The sequence below is a fragment of the Triticum aestivum genome, chromosome 6A (assembly GCF_018294505.1).
Source record: "Triticum aestivum cultivar Chinese Spring chromosome 6A, IWGSC CS RefSeq v2.1, whole genome shotgun sequence".
Lineage (NCBI taxonomy): Eukaryota > Viridiplantae > Streptophyta > Magnoliopsida > Poales > Poaceae > Triticum > Triticum aestivum.
In genome coordinates, this window is record NC_057809.1 from 606,169,305 (window position 1) to 606,187,944 (window position 18,640).

The 18,640-nt window shown below is 46.5% G+C and overlaps 1 protein-coding gene across 1 annotated transcript; it reads left to right on the forward strand.

Annotated features, from left to right (window-relative positions):
* The first annotated feature begins 4,335 nt into the window (after positions 1-4,335).
* LOC123128961 (FT-interacting protein 3) lies at positions 4,336-8,017 on the forward strand. The gene has a single exon (XM_044549086.1). The coding sequence runs from the start codon at positions 4,554-4,556 to the stop codon at positions 7,587-7,589; it is 3,036 nt and encodes a 1,011-aa protein (XP_044405021.1). The 5' UTR covers positions 4,336-4,553; the 3' UTR covers positions 7,590-8,017.
* The last annotated feature ends 10,623 nt before the right edge of the window (positions 8,018-18,640 follow it).

Consider the following 18,640-nt stretch of genomic DNA (forward strand, 5'->3'; position numbering starts at 1 on the left):
AAAAGGATAATTTTTATTTTACTACTACTCAATTTTTACAAACTATTTTTTGAAAGTGATAAATCACTAAATCTGATAAAGGGAAGAAGAGATAACATGAGGTGACTTTTTCACCCACATATTACTTAGCTGTTAGGCCCGTTACTATCAATCTTGGTAGGTAATTGATGGATTATTTTTTCTAGCTTAATTCGCATATCAAATGCCTCATTTCCTTTTTTAAAAATGGGATCTCCGCACTAGTGATGTTTTTAACATCGTCGATACTTTACTGATAATAGTGTTAACCCGTTCATTTACTACGAGTGGTAGTAAATATTTTAATTTAGTGGATCTGTTATTAATTTTCATCACTCCACTTTTTAATGCTAAGTGAGACAAAATCCCTAAAAAGGTAACCACTACATATAAATAAATATTTAGCCCGTGTAGTGGCGAAAGAGGGGCCAAAACAGCTAGAGAGATTAGAGGCCGGGAGATTAGCAGGGAGTTTAGGCTTAGCAGAAGCACATGCTTGCAATTTTTCTCATGGACGGGGGGGGGGGGGGGGGGGCTTCTTGGTCCCGTTGACGCTCCACGAGTGAGCACGTGTCTATGCAACGCGAGGGCGTTTACACCAGGGTGACATTAAGCTTTCTTTTTAGTGGATAATGCATACTTGGAAAAATTAAATATACATGTTTCCACAAATATCTTCTTTAAGTAGGATCTACACATTCAATGATGTTTTTCAATTTACCAGTTCATTTTTTCATTCATTGAATTTAGGTTTTCAGTTTTCATGACTCTACTTCAAACGCCAAAGAAAAAACAAAAGACTTAAAATGATACTACTAGAATAGCGAGAACACGTACATTGCAATGTGATGGAAGATACACCAGAGTGATTATTAAAAAAATTGTCGTGAAGCCATGTAGGATAACCATCGACTGAGAAGATCGAACTAAAGAAACATATCTACCTCAATTCACTTAATTAGTCTTAAAATCTACTTCTAAAAAAGGATACATTTCTATTTTACAACTACTGAATTTTTACAAACTATTTTTTGAAGGGATAAATCACTAATAAATCTGACAAAGGGAAGAAGAGATAACAGGAAGCTGATTTTTTCAACCACGGGTTACTTAGCCGTTAGGTCCGTTAATACCAAATCTTGGTAGGTAATTGATGTATTAATTTTCATGGGTTAATTCACATATGAAAAGCCTCCTTTCCTTTTTTAAAATGGGATCTCCACACTCAATGATGTTTTTAACATCACCGATACTTTATTGATAATAGTGTTAACCCGTTCATTTACTATGAGCAGCAGTCAATAGATTTAATTCAGTGGATCTTCTTGTTAATTTTCGCTGTTCCACTTCTATGTTAAGTAGGACAAAAGACGTAAATAAGTAATGTTGTATATAAATAAATAGTTAGCACGTGCAGTGGCGAAGCGTGAGTAAAATCCAGAGAGGGGCCAAAACAGCTAGAGAGATTAGAGGTCGGGAGACCAACAGGGAGTTTAGGCTTAGCAAGGGCACATCCTTGCAGTTTTTTCTCTCGGAGGGGGGAGGGGGAGGACCCTTCTTGGTCCCTCTAACGCTCCGACAGTGAGCACATGTCCATGCAACCCATAGGGCGTGTACACCACAATGACATTAAGCTTTCTTTTAGTGGATAATTTGAACTTTGGAAAATCAAAAAAAGCATGTGTCCATAGTAATCTTGTTTAAATAGGATCTGCTCATTCATTGTTGTTTTTCAATTAACCAACTTACTTGTTTTATTCATTGAATTTAGGTTTTTGCTTTTCATGACTCTATTTCTAATGTCAAAGATAGGTAACGACACTACTACTACAATAGCTAGAACACGTACATTGCAATGTGATAGAGGATACACCAGAGTGATTATTAAACATTTTGTCAAGAAGCCATGTAGGATAACCATTGACTAAAAAGATAGGTAAACTAAAAATACATGCCTATCTTAATTCACTTAATTGATGATAAAATATACTGAAAAAAGGATTCATTTTTATTTTACAACTACTAGAAATTTGCAAACTATTTTTGAAAGTGATAACTCAGTAAATCTGATAAAGGGAAGAAGAGATAACAGGAGGCTGGCTTTTTCAACCACGGGTTACTTAGCCGCTAGGCCCATTACTAATAAATCTTGGTAGATAATTGATGGCTTAATTTTGCTGGGTTAATTGGCAGATCAAATCCCTCCTCAAAAAGAATGTTGTATTGAAGCGTTGGCGATACTATCAAATCTTTGTAGGTAATTGATGGATTAATTTTGCATATCAAATGTCTCCTTTCATTTTTTAAACGGGATCTCCGCACTCCATGATGTTTTTAACATGATCGATACTTTAACGGTAATAGTGTTAACCCGTTCATTTACTACGAGTAGTAGTCAATAGTTTAATTCAGTGGATCTTGTGATTAATTTTCATCCTTCCGCTTTTTATTGCTATAAGTGAGACAAAAGCCGTAAGTAAGTAACCAACGTATATAAACAAATAGTTAGCACATGTCTATACAACGCGAGGGCGTGTACACCAGGGTGACATTAAGCTTTTTTTTTTTTTTTGGATAACTCGGCCTTGGAAAAATAAAAAAATTATATCCATAGTTACCTTCTTTAAATAGGATCTGCACATTCATTGATGTTTTTCAATTAACCAGCTTGTTTTTTTGGGAAATGATTAGTATCCACCGGCGGATCGCTCCGAAACGTCAACCGTCTTCGTTGTCTACCACGTGTCCATGTGGCCCTGCCCGCTGTCCACCTTTCCCTCCCTAGAAATCATGATCCTATCGCTCTCGTCTCACCCAGGAATAGTTGCAGGTCCTCGGTTTGCACAGAAATCGATTTTGAAAAGACTATTAATTTCTGCAACAAGACTTCCGTTGCAGAATAATTCTGCAACAAGACCTTTGTTGCAATTTTTGTTTGCAAATTTCCCGACTTCTGTAAGAAGACTTTTGTCACGAATTTTTTTGAGACAAGACCTCAATTGCAAGAAAAAGAAACTATAACAAGACCTTTTGCAAAAAAAATCTGCAACTTGGCCTATGCTGTAAAATTTTCTACAACATAACCTCTGTTGCAGAAATTTTCTAGAACACGACATATGTTGCAATGCTACCGGGTGATACTTGACCACTCAATAATAGCAGCGCCCGGTTGGTAATCATCAAGACAATAAATAAAAAACAATGGGAAACGTTTACCATCATCCCGCGGATTGCAACGGCTGCCTCGACGTGTCCAAGTGAAGGCTCGTATGCGGCCCTTAGTCGGACACGCTTTTCTGCAACAAGGGCCATGCTCCTGAAATATATGTGGTATTGCAATGCTCTTCAACGAGATTTGTGTTTTGCAGCAAAACCTTTGTTGCAGAAATTTTCTGCTACAAGACCCGAGTTGCAAAAAAAATTACAATCTTTTTTCAACAAAACTGTCGTTGCAAACAAATTCTGTAACAAGACCTATGTTGTGGAAGTAGTTCTGTAACAATACATCTATTGCAATGATGAAGGCGCACTCCACACACCAGATCCAACGGGTCGTGACCGGGCCGATCTTTTTGAAAAGATCGCCCGGCGGACGCGTAGCACTCCCCTTTTGTTTTGTTCATTGAATTTAGGCTTTTAGATTTCATGACTCCACTTCTAGCGTCAGAAAAAAACAAAAGACTTAAAACGATACTACAACAATTGCTAGAATACATAAATTGCAATTGTGATGAAAGATACACCAGAGTGATTATTAAACTTTTTGTCGTGAAGCCATGTAGGATAACCGTTGGCAAAAAGATTGATAAACTAGAAAAAACATAACTATCGTAATTCACTTAGTTAATGATAAGATCTACTTTGCAAAAAAGATACATTTTTATGTTACAACTACTGAAATTTTGCAAACTATTTTTGACGATAAAGGGAAGAAGAGATAACAGGAGGCTGACTTTTTCACCCATGAGTACTTAGCCGTTAGGCCTGTTACTATCAAATCTTGGCAGGTAATTGATGAATTAATTTTGCTGGTTTAATTCGTAGATCAAAATCAATTTGATAAAGGGAAGAAGAGATAACAGAAGGCTGACTTTTTCAAGCACGGGTTACTTAGCCGTTAGTCCCGTTAGTATGAAATCTTAGCAGGTAATTGATGGATTAATTTCGCTGGTTTAATTCGTAGATCAAAATCCCTCCTTATCCAAAGACGACTTCTTTTTCCAATTCCAAAAGAATCGCCAGCCGAGCGGAGCAAACCCAAACGCCAAAACCCCCGCCTCAAAAACCACCCAAAGCCACGGCCACCCGACCCAAGAGCAGCAAAGCACCACCACCACCCGAGCTGCGGCAGCGAGCAGAGCAGCAGCAGCAGAACCCACCTCGCCCTCATCCCCTCGCCCCCATCGACTGCGATGATGGAGATTCCACCACGCGCGCCCGCCTCCCCCTCCTCGTTCCCCGCATAGACCAGCCCACTCTTTCCACCCCCCTCCCTCCTCCCTCCTCTGTTCTCCGAGCGAGTTTGAATCTTGGGGATGGCCAAGGCGGAGAAGCTGGTGGTGGAGGTGGTGGCGGCGCACAACCTGATGCCCAAGGACGGCCAGGGCTCCTCCTCGGCCTACGTGGAGGTGGAGTTCGAGCACCAGAAGCGCCGCACCCGGCCGCGCCCCAGGGAGCTCAACCCCGTCTGGAACGAGCGCCTCGTCTTCCCCGTCGCCGACCCCGACGACCTCCCCTACCGCGCCATCGACGTCGGCGTCTACAACGACCGCGCCGCCTCTTCTGGGAACAGCCCCCACGGCCGCAACTTCCTCGGCAAGGTGCGCGTCCCGGCCGCCGGCGTGCCCGCGCCAGGGGAGCCCGTCGTGCCGCAGCTCTTCACGCTCGAGAAGCGGAGCCTCTTCTCGCATATCCGCGGCGAGATCACGCTCAAGATTTACCGCGCCGGCGCCGGGGCCGGCGAGATGGTCGCCAAGGGCAAGCAGGAGAAGGCGGCCAAGGTGGTGGTGACTGGCCCCGAGGTGGTCGCCGCGCCGCCCGTGAATGGGGGCAAGAAGCAGCAGCAGCAGCAGCAGCACCAGCGCCAGCGCCAGCGCCAGCAGCCGGTGGTGGCCGCGCGGCCGCATCAGACGCAACAGCAGCAGCCGCAGCAGCCCATGGAGGTCTTGCCGCAGCCGCAGCCGGCGGCCATGAAGCCGGTGATGCTCGCCGACCACTACCCCGTGCCCAGCATGTTCCCCGGCGGCCCCGCGGACTTCTCCCTCAAGGAGACGCGTCCCCACCTCGGCGGCGGCCTGACGGCCGACAAGGCCAGCGCCACCTACGACCTGGTCGAGCAGATGCAGTACCTGTACGTGCGCGTGGTGCGCGCGTGCGGCGTGGCGACGCCCGGCGAGGCCGTCGCGGAGGTCAAGCTCGGGAACTACCGCGGCGTCACGCCGCCGGCCGCCGCGCACCAGTGGGACCAGGTCTTCGCCTTCTCCAAGGAGACCATCCAGTCCTCCTTCGTGGAGGTGTTCGTGCGCGCCCGCGGCAGCGACGACCACGTCGGCCGCATCTGGTTCGACCTCTCCGAGGTGCCCCGCCGCGCGCCGCCGGACAGCACGCTGGCGCCGCAGTGGTACGCCATGGAGGACCGCAAGGGCGAGCGCGGCAGCGTGGAGGTGATGGTCGCCGTGTGGTACGGCACCCAGGCCGACGAGGCCTTCGCCGAGGCGTGGCACTCCAAGGCCGCCGGCGTCCAGGGCCACGGCCCCCTGGGATCCATCAAGTCCAAGGTCTACGTCGCCCCCAAGCTGTGGTACCTCCGTGTGTCCGTCATCGAGGCGCAGGACCTGCTTCCCATGGACAAGGGGCCCATGGCGATGGGCCGGTACCCGGAGCTCTTCGTGCGCGCGCAGATCGGGAGCCAGATGCTGCGCACACGAGCGTCGCCGATCATGGCGAACCGGGGCCCGACGAGCCCGTTCTGGAACGAAGACCTGATGTTTGTGGTTGCCGAGCCATTCGAGGAGTTCTTGGTGGTCTCTCTGGAGGATCATGTGTCGCCGGGCAGGGATGACATCCTCGGCCGCCTCGTCGTCCCGGTGACTGCCATCGAGAGGCGCTGGGATGAGAAGCTTGTTGTCTCCAGGTGGTTCGGGCTGGAGCGCGGCGCCGGCGGCGGCAATGTCGCCGTCAACAATCCGAACAACAGGTTCGGGAGCCGGGTGCATCTCCGGCTAAGTCTCGACGGCGGCTACCATGTTCTGGATGAAGCAACGGCGTACAGCAGCGATCTCCGGCCGACGGCCAAGCAGCTGTGGTACCCGCATGTCGGGGTGCTCGAGCTCGGCGTGCTGGGTGCCACTGGTCTGACACCGATGAAGGGCCGGGCCGATGGCAGGGGCGCCACGGCGGATTCCTACTGCGTCGCAAAGTATGGGCAGAAGTGGATCCGCACGCGCACCGTCGTCGACTCGGTGTGCCCCCGGTGGAACGAGCAGTACACCTGGGAGGTGTTCGACCCCTGCACCGTCATCACCGTCGGCGTCTTCGACAACTGCCATGTCGACAAGCCGGCGCCTGGGAACAACACCACGGTGGCTGTCCGTGACAACTGCATCGGCAAGGTCCGCATCAGGCTCTCGACACTGGAGACCGACAGGGTGTACACTCATGCCTACCCTCTGCTCATGCTGCATCCGTCCGGTGTCAAGAAGATGGGGGAGCTCCACCTGGCCGTGCGCTTCTGCTCCAGCAATGCCGGCAACATGTACCATGCCTATGCCCGCCCGATGCTCCCCAAGATGCACTACGTCGAGCCGCTGCTGGTGCGGCAGGTCGAGAGCCTGCGGTTCCAGGCCACGAGCGTCGTCGCCGCCCGGCTCGGCCGCACCGAGCCGCCGCTCGGCAAGGAGGTCGTCGAGTACATGCTGGACCACCGCTCACATCTGTGGAGCATGCGGCGCAGCAAGGCCAACTTCTTCCGCCTCGTCTCCGTGCTCTCCGGCGTGATGGCGGTTGGCCGGTGGTTCGAGCTGGTTCGCTCCTGGCACTACCCGGTGCACTCATGCGTCGCCGTCTTCACGTTCCTGGTGTTCGTCCTGATGCCGGAGCTGATCCTGCCGACGGCCTTCCTGGTGATGGCCTTCACCGGGCTGTGGCGCTACCGCGTGCGCCCGAGGCACCCGCCGCACATGGACATGCGGCTGTCCCACGCGGACGCGGCCACCGTGGACGAGCTGGACGAGGAGTTCGACACGTTCCCGTCGAGCCGCGGCGACGTGGTGCGCTTCAGGTACGACCGCCTCCGCAGCGTGGCCGGGAGGGTGCAGACGGTGGTGGGCGACATCGCGACGCAGGGCGAGCGGATGCAGGCGGTGCTCAGCTGGCGCGACCCGAGGGCGACGATGCTCTTCTCCGTCGCCTGCGTCGCTGCTGCGGTCATCGCCTACGCCGTGCCGATGAAGCTGCTGGTCGGGCTGTGGGGCCTCTACGCCATGCGCCCGCCGAGGTTCCGCAGCCGGATGCCGTCCCCGCTCATGAACTTCTTCCGGAGGCTGCCATCCAAGGCCGACATCCTGCTCTGATCATCCCATCTTCATTCAGGTGGCATTCCTTGTCTGAAGTTGGCTGCAAAATGGGTAACTAATTAACCTGGTGACCGATTCAGTTAGTGGTTATTTTGGAGGGAATTAGGTGGATGATGCTTCAAAGGTTTCTAGCAAGAAGCAAACTTGCTTGCTTGCTTGCTGCAGGTGGTGCCTGGCATGCTTCAAAGGTTGCTTAGCTTAATTGCTGTTAGTGTTAGTAGTTAATGTATTCTGCTGCTTGGTGGCAGCAGCAGTACTGCAGTAGAAGTAGCACAAGACTTGTGGCTAAGCATATCAGCCTTCTTGTAGTTCCAGTTTCACTTGTGCAAGGACTAAGTTTCAGTAGATGGCAGTCAACCCTAAATCCATTATGTCTTTGTCGAAAAAAGAGTTAATCTATTATGCGACGATGATTGTTGATGAAAGGATGAGTAAGTTCAATATGATGTTAATCCATGTGATGATGATGTGTTGATTTTAGCTGTAGCAGAGTAGAAGGCTTGGTGCTTTTTATGGTGCTACTGTTGCGAGCTGAGCAGCTCAGTGTGGGGGAGAGGTGCTGTTCATGTAGCCCCAGTTTCAGTTGTGCAAAGAATGAGTTCAGTTGGTCTTTGTGGTGATGATTGATTAGTTGGTGAGGCAACAAGGTTTAATCTAATCTACCCTGTCTGTTGTTATCCATGAGGAGCTGCAGCTGTGACACAATTTCATTTTGTTTTAGGGAGTACTCGACACAAAACTTGTTTGCTTGCTGCAGGTGGTGCCTGGTATGCTAGTTGCTTAGCTTAATTTCTGTTTGTGTCAATTAGTTAATGTATCCTGCTGCTTTGTAATGCACATTTGGTAGTAGCAGTAGATGGCAGTCAATTCGGGTTTGTAATGTTGAACTTAGTCATCACATAGATTAACAGCAATATATTGAACTACAAGAACAACATCAAATCAACACATCATATACTGCTGCTTTGTAATGTTGTTCTTGTAGTTCCTGTGTTCAGCCCAGTGGTGATGGCAATCAATTTATTATGTGATGATGAAAGGACTAAGTTTAGGATGTTGCTGTTAATATGTATGTTGATGATTTGATGATACAGACAGGTTTAATTTACAATTACAAAACTGTGTTATGTAATGTATGGTGCTTCTTTTAGCAGCAGCAGTAGCAGAGTAGAAAGACATGGTACTGCTCTTGTAGTTGCAAGCAGAAGCAGAGCAGACTGGTGGTGGTGCTATTCTTGTAGTCATAGTTTCGCTTGTGCAAAGACCGGGTTCAGTCAATGGCAGTTAAATCTATGTGACAATGATTAGTTGATGAACCAATTAGGTTTCTCCATGATGAGCTGAAGCTGTCATAGTAAATGTTTCATCTCTACTTCAAAGACCAGGAATGATGCCTCTCACGTGCATCTGTGTTGCTTTTGTTCTCTGGCGAGAATAAAAATCTTGTGTTTGGAGTTGAGCCATGTGGCTCCTCTTTTTGTTTTAGTTTGTCTCCACTCTGTTCCCATGTAATTGCAGGCTTAAAATAACGGTGCAGGGAATTCTTGCTTATGGTCTGAAGTTTGAAAATGCAAGTGTTTTTTTCCTCTTCTGTTAACTGACGATAGTGGATATCATTTCTCTGAAGATCATGGATCACCATAATACCCACAACGCAACCACCAGTCTGATGAATGCATCATGCGACAGTGTTTCAATCATGGTAAACAGCCACTGTCGAGCACTTGGTTCTATAGTCTTGGTTTGAAAGTTGCGTTTGGGCTTATTGGGCAGTGATATAGGCACATATTTGGTTTGTATATACCGTAAGTAAGGGCATCTACTACGCCGGTGCCTAGGCGAGGCGCCTGACTTCTATTCCTGGCTGATATGGCCGAATCCCGTTCGATCAGGGGATTCTGGCTAGCGTTGATGCAAAGCCAGGCACCAGACGCTTGGCTTTTTTTAGCACGAGCCTTTTTTTTATCGAGTGCTACCCATATCTTTTACGGGGGAAAATCCCATTAGCGCTTAAATAGGCACCCCACGTTGGACATGCAGACTCTTACCCCGATCTTATTTTCTCAATTAATTCTTTCTATTGTCTAAGCGCCCAAACAAGCACCTTTGCATTGTAGATGCCCTAAGTTGCAATTCATGCATGCACGCTCCTGTGATTTTCATAAACAATGTGGTATTATGAAACTGTTTTACAATCCAGTAAAGCCATAGCCTTTAAAACACTTCAAACTAAGTAAGTTGGAATTCATGCATGCATGGCTCTATCAAGATCATCATGGAACCAAGCCAATTAGTCTTGATCTATAAACTCCATCAAGGGCTTTTCCAACTGCTTTATCTCTGCGCCCCAATACGCATGTGTTCAATGCATGTTGTCATTCATGTCTGAGGAAGTGGATGGGGGTGAGGAGGTGCTGCAAGATAGGAAGGAAGAGACTATAAGAGAGGATAAAGAGGTAGGCGATATTACTACCAAGCTACGAGCCTATGGGCTGTGTGGTCAATTGATGTGCACACATGGTGACTGTCGGTGTCAAAACCGGCGTATCTCGGGTAGGGGGTGCGTCTAGGCCGGATGGTAACAGGAGGCAAGGGACACGAAGTTTTATCCAGGTTCGGGCCTCTCTTGATGGAGGTAAAACCCTACGTCCTGCTTGATTAATATTGATGATATGGGTAGTACAAGAGTAGTTCTACCACGAGATCAGAGAGGCTAAACCCTAAAAGCTAGCCTATGGTATGATTGTTGTTCTGTATGTTCTATCGACTAGTCTGGCCCTGGTTTATATAATGCACCAGAGGCCTAGGATAACAAGAGTCCTAGACGAATACGCCCGTGGGGAGGAGTCCTTGTCTTGATCGCCAAGTCTTGTGGAATCTTTCTTGTATGCGACAGCTGTCCGAACTGGCCCATGAGTATACGGCCATGGGGGGCCTCGGCCCAATCTAATAGATCGGGAGACGACGTGGTGAGTACCCCCTAGTCCAGGACACCGTCAGTAGCCCCCTGAACCGGTCTTCAAGTTAGGGACGCTCCTCGATTCTTCCGAACTATTCTTCATCTTTGGTCGTCAGTCTTGAAAACTGGTTCAACAAATCTTCTTTATCTTCGATCTTGAGGATCGCCGAAATGCATTCGACGAGTTTACACGCCGGGTATCCGAGGAGCCGCTTTAAGTTTCCGGCCTTTACCGATGCCTTGTTATTTTTATGCCAGACCTCGGGTTTGAAGTTGTTCCCGGGCGGCAGCGTCCTCTTGCGTCCGAGCTCCAACGCCGGACGGTATTCGATGTATCTTTTGCAACCGAGCACCAACGCCGGACCGCTTCCCAGCTCTAATGCCGGAATGTATCCGAGCTCCAACGCCGGACTATATTCGAGGTGTCGTAAATCACCTTGGTTCAAAGAAGTTTGAAGGAGTTTAGCCGAGCTTAATGCCGGAAATGCCCTCTATGAAGCCAGCCACTAGCGCCCGAGCTTTATGCCGGGCTGCTTCCGAGGTGGTGCACCACCCCGAATGTGGGCCGATTTTTGTGGATATTTTTTATTGGTGCAATTTATTCTCTGCCGAGATATATAGCCAGTAGCCCTCAAGGTGTGTATCGGTCTAAAACCCGAGATGCACCTGAAGGATGACGTAAGACCGTTGATCCCAGTAGCCGCTGAGACTCAGGTTGATTTGCAAAATCGGCCTGAGGATCAAGTCCAAGCTCGGCAGAATACTTCGGGACACTAAAAGTGGCGTGCTCAGTCCTCGAGACTCAGGTTGGGTGCGGCCGACCAACCCGAGGATCAAAATCTCCTCGGAAACTATATTGCACTTAAAATTTTCTGCATTGGACAAGCAATGGAGTAGCCCCCGAGATACTGGTCGGGTGGTAACACCAGATCAGTGGATCAATGTGCCCCTTTAATATTTGTAAATAATAAGCCCGAAGCCCAGTAGCCCCCGAGCCTTAATGCGGGCACGGGTGGCCGAATTAAGGATCAATATCCATAATAAAATTACAAATTATGTGTAATGACTCTATGTATCCAAGTACTTTATGTCATTAATGCTCGGCTTCGCATTGTACAAAACTTTGTTGACCGACCATCGGCTTCCACCTCCTCGGCCAGTAGCCGAGGAGTGTTTGTCCTACTTTATAAAGCCTTTATGAGGGCAAAGATTTACAACAAACAAGGCAATCTGGCCATACAATTTTATAAACAAAGGTACGCAGAGAGTTATATTACTGTTTTAACAAAAGAAATGTCTTCCAAAGAAAATAGTCCCGCTATCGGTTCCTTTCTTTGGGTTGTCATGTTAAGCATGATCATTAAACCTCAACTCTAATGTAAGAGCAGAATATTGAGGATTTAGTTTGGGAGGCCAGTTAATAGCCCCCGGTAGTGTTCGGCGACAGTCAGGGTCAAGCCGTAAACACTTCAGCCAATGTTATGAACGGCCCATCATTTAACATAGTCATCGGATCGCTGACCAATTTACGCTTATTGTGAAAATCAGTTTTCGACTTTCTCCACTGAGGTGCTTAACCATGTGAGCTGGAAGCACAATCGCAGTGGTTCTCCCTTTGCATCCCTAGCCGAACAAAACGGAACGTAGGAAGCAAGTGCAGGAGCCGGGCAACCTGACCGAAGACACAATTCGAAACCGATGCATATATAGCAATATCTGAGAATGTTTTTGCCGAATCCCTAAAGGTGTCCGGCGTTCTGCGAGACTAATGCTGGAAAAAGCACAAATAGTTTAAAAGTGCCAAAAAGCTTGGAAAACCAAGAAACGTCAGTAAAAACACGACGTCCGAACAATATCAAGTGTTCGGTGCCAATCCGAAAGTTGGTCTTAGAAAAAAGAAGTGCTTCTGTCGTGCTTTAACATGATACATCCTATCTCAAGACTTCGAGTGGGTCAGCCTACGGCTTCAACCTCCTATCCCGAGGGCGGAGTACTTCTCATCAGGCCAGTTTAGCAAACTAAATTCTAGTGGCTTTGAGAGAGAAATTAGGCTCCCCGGCTAGTGACTGCACACTCGTGTCGAAAAAAGGAGAGATAAATAATAATAATAAAACTTTGCAACGACTAAGAAGAAGAACACTTATTATAAAAGGGCTCAAATAAACTTAAGAGCCCCCAAGTGACTTGGGTAGAAGAATGATTGCATGTACCGAAGTACTTATATCATATCTATGTTCAACCAAATTTTAAACGCTTCTTAACCGACCGTCAGCTTCTCTCTCTTTGGTCAAGGATCGAAAAGTGTTATGTACTCCATCGGTCGAGAATATCGTCGGTGTTTTCAATAACCAGGCAATCAGGCCATAAGGTTGTAATAGACAAAGCGCGTTCAGGGAACTTATGCTATATTACCGTGAAGTGTAAGAAGCATCTTCGAAGAAAATAGTACCCCCACTGATACCTTTCTTCGGTGCTCATTGTTATTATGAGACTTGTGCAATAGATTTTTTGTACTCATGAGTTCCATTGTGTGCCGACCATCATTGAAAACTATAAGAGCGCTAGCTTTCGGCTTCACCCAGTCTGAGGTCCGGCTCGGGCGACCCGATCGTGACAATCGCAGAGGTGCTCCCTTTACTCCCTAGCCGAACAATCAGGAATGTAGGGGTAAACACAGGAGCGAGGCAACCCAGCTTGCAAATCGCTTAAGTCAATATGGTGCATATTGTGGCATAATACACGAACAAGGAATGAAGCCGTACAAGTATAATCATATGCAAGTGAAAAAGCTTTATGAAGGAAGCCCCCAAATGAATTGGGTATTTGAATTTATGCGTCACAAACAAAGTTTGGACAAGGAAATTTTTTTACAAGCAACTTTGTTCCAAAAAAATATAATGCTTGGTCGAACCGAACATAAGTTAAAAGTTAAAACTATGAGCATGAAAGCGACTTAGCTGGTTAATGTGTTCGGTATTGATGACGCGGTCCGAGCTTGGTGCAGGGCAATGTTCCATCCCCCAAGCTGGTCCCGAGGTGGCGGAGCGGAGAGCTCGACACGCCGAAGTGGTGACATAACACGGTCAATGCAGACCGGCAGAGTGACGTCGAAGTCACCGGATCATTTTCCTGTGCACAAAAAATAGTGCAAACCGGAGATAATAGTAATAATGATAATAAAAAAATGTTGCATAATGAATAATTTATGCAAAATGAGGAATAGAAGAAATATGGCCTGGCGCCGAAGTTAATGTCGATGCAAGGCGTCGGCGTGATGTAGTAAGGCGTGACAAAGCCTGAATTCACAGGTCGGTCCGAGCTCCGGATGCGGCGTTCACCGGACTATGTACGGAAACTGATCGAACTCCCACGCGACCATCGTTAATGCGGTCACCATTTGATAGACCTGTGTACATATCATGGACAAACCAGAATAATAATTTCTTGGGAAAAATGAACCCAAACAAGCAAAAAATACTAGGATTAATAGCACCTGGTTTATTTGTTAGCAATCCGAAGGAAGGTGATTCCCAAAATTGGGACTCGATCCGCGCACCCATTGCCTGATGGGTGATAAAGCGACGGCACGGCGATGCTGGCAAAGGTCAGCTCGCCGAGGCAAAGCCCTCGGTCCAGTTAACATGACGGAGCTGGTCGGCTAGTGACGCCGAAGTCTCCGGAGTATAGGTTGATGAAGATATGGCGAAGCCCCCGGTCCAGCCGAGATGTCGAAGCCTCAATGTCAGCCGATGAGTCGAAGTAGGTCGGCGTGAAGGACACCAGCTTGAAGAAGCAATAGTGCGGTCCTGCCGATGCAGGTCGTGACGTGGTCGATGCCGGCTTGATGATGCGACCGTGCGGCGATGCCGGTATGCCTGCTCCGTGTAATCCGTGGGGCGACGATGTTGCTGATGATTTATCCTTCGCGATGCCGGACTCTTGTTCGGCTTGCCGAGATAATGATCCGAAGAAGTTGAGCTCGGCTCAACAAAGTGACGACGTGTCTAGCGCAGGTCGGCAGCCGTGGAGTAATATTGCCGGACTGGTTTGACACCAGCATGATGTTGAAGATCATGTTCAAAAGATCTTAAAGTTAGTGGGATGTGTTCGGGAACAAAACACAATACCCCATACAAAACTTCCTTCAAAAGGATGTCCGAAATCCCGTTCATAAAAAAGATGAACTCGGGTCGGATTCGTTTTCTGCGCGCAGAAAACAGATCCGAAAAGTGATGCACTAATCGGAAGGTTCCTGGAGTTTGGACGGTCGGATCGAGCTGAAATTATGAGAGGTGTTAGATATAGGAATTCCGTAGCCGATCAACGGTCGGATCTTCCAAAGGACGTCCGAGCTAGAAGTTGGACACCACGCCCTAAACTCATCCAAATTCCCATCCAGATTTGACAGGGCTCCGGTATATCGTGGATTGCCAGAGATTCCTCCATCGGAACTCGACAAAATTTTCCAGGGTTGTTATAGACTCAATTCCGCACAATTCCACCAAAGCGATCGTCAAAGCGATATTCGAGGAGGTGGTGGCGGCAGATACGAGTTCGCTGTCCAAAAAAACAGCACGGTCGCTTGAGGGCAATGTTAACGTTGAGCCCCTGAGCTCCATAGATGATTCCTCCGTGATCTTGATAGAGATCGGAGTTGATGTTTGATGAAGGCCCTCGTCCGAACATGATGATCCGAACACGCGGCGCAATTCTTGGTCGAACCAAGGTGACCAGTCGAACTGGTGACGAAGACGTCGAAGTCGCAGTTGATCTGCAGGCGAGCCATCGATCCTTTTGTCGATCACACAGCGGAACTCTCAATGAAAGCACTAATGTCGGTGTCAAAACCGGCAGATCTTGGGTAGGGGGTCTCGAACTGTGCGTCTAGGCCGGATGGTAACAGGAGGCAAGGGATATGAAGTTTTACCCAGGTTCGGGACCTCTTGATGGAGGTAAAACCCTACGTCCTGCTTGATTAATATTGATGATATGGGTAGTACAAGAGTAGATCTACCACGAGATCGGAGAGGCTAAACCCTAGAAGCTAGCCTATGGTATGATTACTGTTCTGTATGTTCTATCGACTAGCCTGGCACTGGTTTATATAATGCACCAGAGGCATAGGATAACAAGAGTCCTAGCCGAATACGCCGGTGGGAAGGAGTCCTTGTCTTGATCGCCAAGTCTTGTGAAATCTTCCTTGTATGCGGCAGCTGTCCGAACTGGCCCATGAGTATACGGCCATGGGGGGCCTCGGCCCGATCTAATAAATCGGGAGACGACGTGGTGAGTACCCCCTAGTCCAGGACACCGTCAGTGACCCCTGCCAAAAGCCAAGAAAATGCTATCAATACATTATACTATGCAACTAAGCAATCTCAGCTCTTTCCATCAGTTGCTCTTATTATCATACCAATACAATGACCTACAAAAAATCAAGCTCATAAGCATAAACTAAAATAAGAAATTTATAGGAAAATATTATGAAGAATTTAGAACAACATCATAATTTGCCAAATTTGAATATTCAACCTTTCTATACGGGACAAGAATTGGGGAGACCCAAATAAAAGTATGTTCAGAATCGTGTAAATAACTTGTTCTAGATGTCAATAAATATACATTTAGTTTGAGTGGCCCAAAGTATACCACATATATTGTACAAAGGTAAAACAATGAGTATCATCCAATAAGGATAAGCTCGAGGTGATCAGAATGCGTATGGCGCATCAACTTACACTAAACCATTGGTCACACACATCGATTGCGTTCCTCCAATGGACATCCTTCAGGTAGTACATACATCTTTGTTACAAAATTTCTATGTTTATTTCCATTTAAGTGTTTCTTCTAAATTAGGAGGATCTCTTCTATACACAAAATCAAACCAAACACATAACAAGCATGCCAAAAATCAAGGTGTACATATGCAGAAATAGAATCATCTATATTTTTTTGTACACCACTAATTACTATAAGCGATGTCAATAATAAGTATAAAGGATGCACGCCGCGAAAAATTATTTTTGAACACAACATGTAAAAACATTTGCCAACCCTCCAATTTATATTTAGAAGTTTTTGTAAACATGTTTATCAAACAATACACTAGAAACGATTATTGAGATATTAGTTAGATCATAGAGATCTCTGCCATGATATCTAATACTAATACTAAAATATATGTGAACACACACACACACACACACATAGACACACACACACACACACACACACACACACACACACGCACGCACGCACGCACGCACACACACACACACAAACACATATGTATACATTATATAGTATGCGCAATTGTAAAAAATTAATCAAAGAGAACTTTGCAACACACAGTTTAAATTTAGCATATTGGAAAAGATTAGTAATGTACACCACAAATGTATAACAAATAACAACATAAGAAATATTTAGAAATTAACATAATCATATAGTAAATTATGTCAATTATTAATGGAAAATCATACTAATTAAGACGTATGTATGACTTTTTTAAATATAACAACTTAGTATAAAATTAGAGTATATGCCTTACAATGTGTTTGGTTTGGAGGAATTAGAATAAATGAGAATTAAAGAGGTATGAGACTAAAAGTCCCTTGTATGATTGGAAGACATGGGAGTTGAGGTAGGAATGGGAAGGAGAGTTAAGGGAGGGAACTCCCACAGATTTCTTCCCTGGGGCACCTGGTAATTTAGGTGGGGATTGAGAATTGAACAAAAAAGAAATAAACACTGGATTGATTCTCCACATTCACGGGTCCATCTGGATTTATTGTTCCCATTTCTGTTTTTGTTTTTCTCCATACACATGTTCATGCCATGTTTGATTGAGGATCCTGTACCGTAGATCTCGAGCAAGAGATGTATTGATAGGAATAAATCTCTCGTTTGCGACTTGCTGCCGCTGCCGGCCGGCCGGGTACTTGGTTGCCCTTTGCACGTCCACCCCTCAGCATATAGATTGAACGTTTATCTGACATGCTTATTGCACGATATGGTAGAACGGCAACTCTAATCAATGTTTAATTAGGATAAATACTAGCACTATTCTCATGCCTAAACTCACGCAACAACCAAGGCAATAACTACCTCTCAAATTCCCATTAGCCATTCGAGTCACACACCAAACAAAGGAATGGGACTAAAAATCAATTTCCCACATGTAAACCTCCCACAAACTCCCACCACTTAACTCACATTCCCCTACCTTAATTTCCCCAAAAACGCTGTTATTGTCTTGGTTTGTGGCTAATAAGTATAATTTGTGCTGGCATGACGAACTACGTGTCATCAAAGGTTCACTCACCTCCTGAGTACCACCTATAAGTTGTGCGCATCGATAAAACATTGGTTTATTCCTGGAGGATTCACGATCAGCGTGTCACCGTATCTCAAGCAAACCATTGTGAACAACGCGGCGATAGAGGTGAAAGAGATACTCATGGCATGAGGTAGTATATTTAAGACAGTAAAATTGAGCACAATCACGGACCCTCCCTTTGTTGGTGTTACTGACCGTCAGATCATGTTTTGTGGCAGTCCTTGTCTTGAAGCAGAAACCTAGAAGAGAAATTCTTTCTATTCCAAAATCCATCTTATTTCCGGTCCGCTTCATTTATTCCCTTACTAATAAATCCAATTCATCGCTAATGGTGAAACCAGCTTGTATGTACATCGCAAAACTAACATTTGATTGGTAGGTTTGATCAGCTCTTCTCACCTTTCCGTCGACATCTACTAAGGCTTCAGCTTAAGTGGGTTCAGCCGCCCCAAATTTGACTCGATCCAGGGTTATATATCATAAGGGATGGCTTCGACAAGGGGTTTGATTCGTTCTTTGAGCAAAAAGTTAAGGTCGGAATAGCGGAGTTTTTTCTTTGCTTCCAAGAACATAGATTCCTTCTTTTGTTGGATGCCTGCGTAATCCCATTTCAGCGGGTCCTCCATGACACACACGTCCTCTTCCCATCCTCTATCTCGTTGTGTGCCCGCTGACAACTCTTGTTGCCCACCTGAAATGTGTTGCCCATTGCTGCCCTCCTCTTCGCGATCCTAATGTCCCATGTTG

Bases quoted from the DNA above. Each gene is read 5' to 3' on its own strand.
- LOC123128961 (XM_044549086.1), top strand. From the start codon at position 4,554: ATGGCCAAGGCGGAGAAGCTGGTGGTGGAGGTGGTGGCGGCGCACAAC.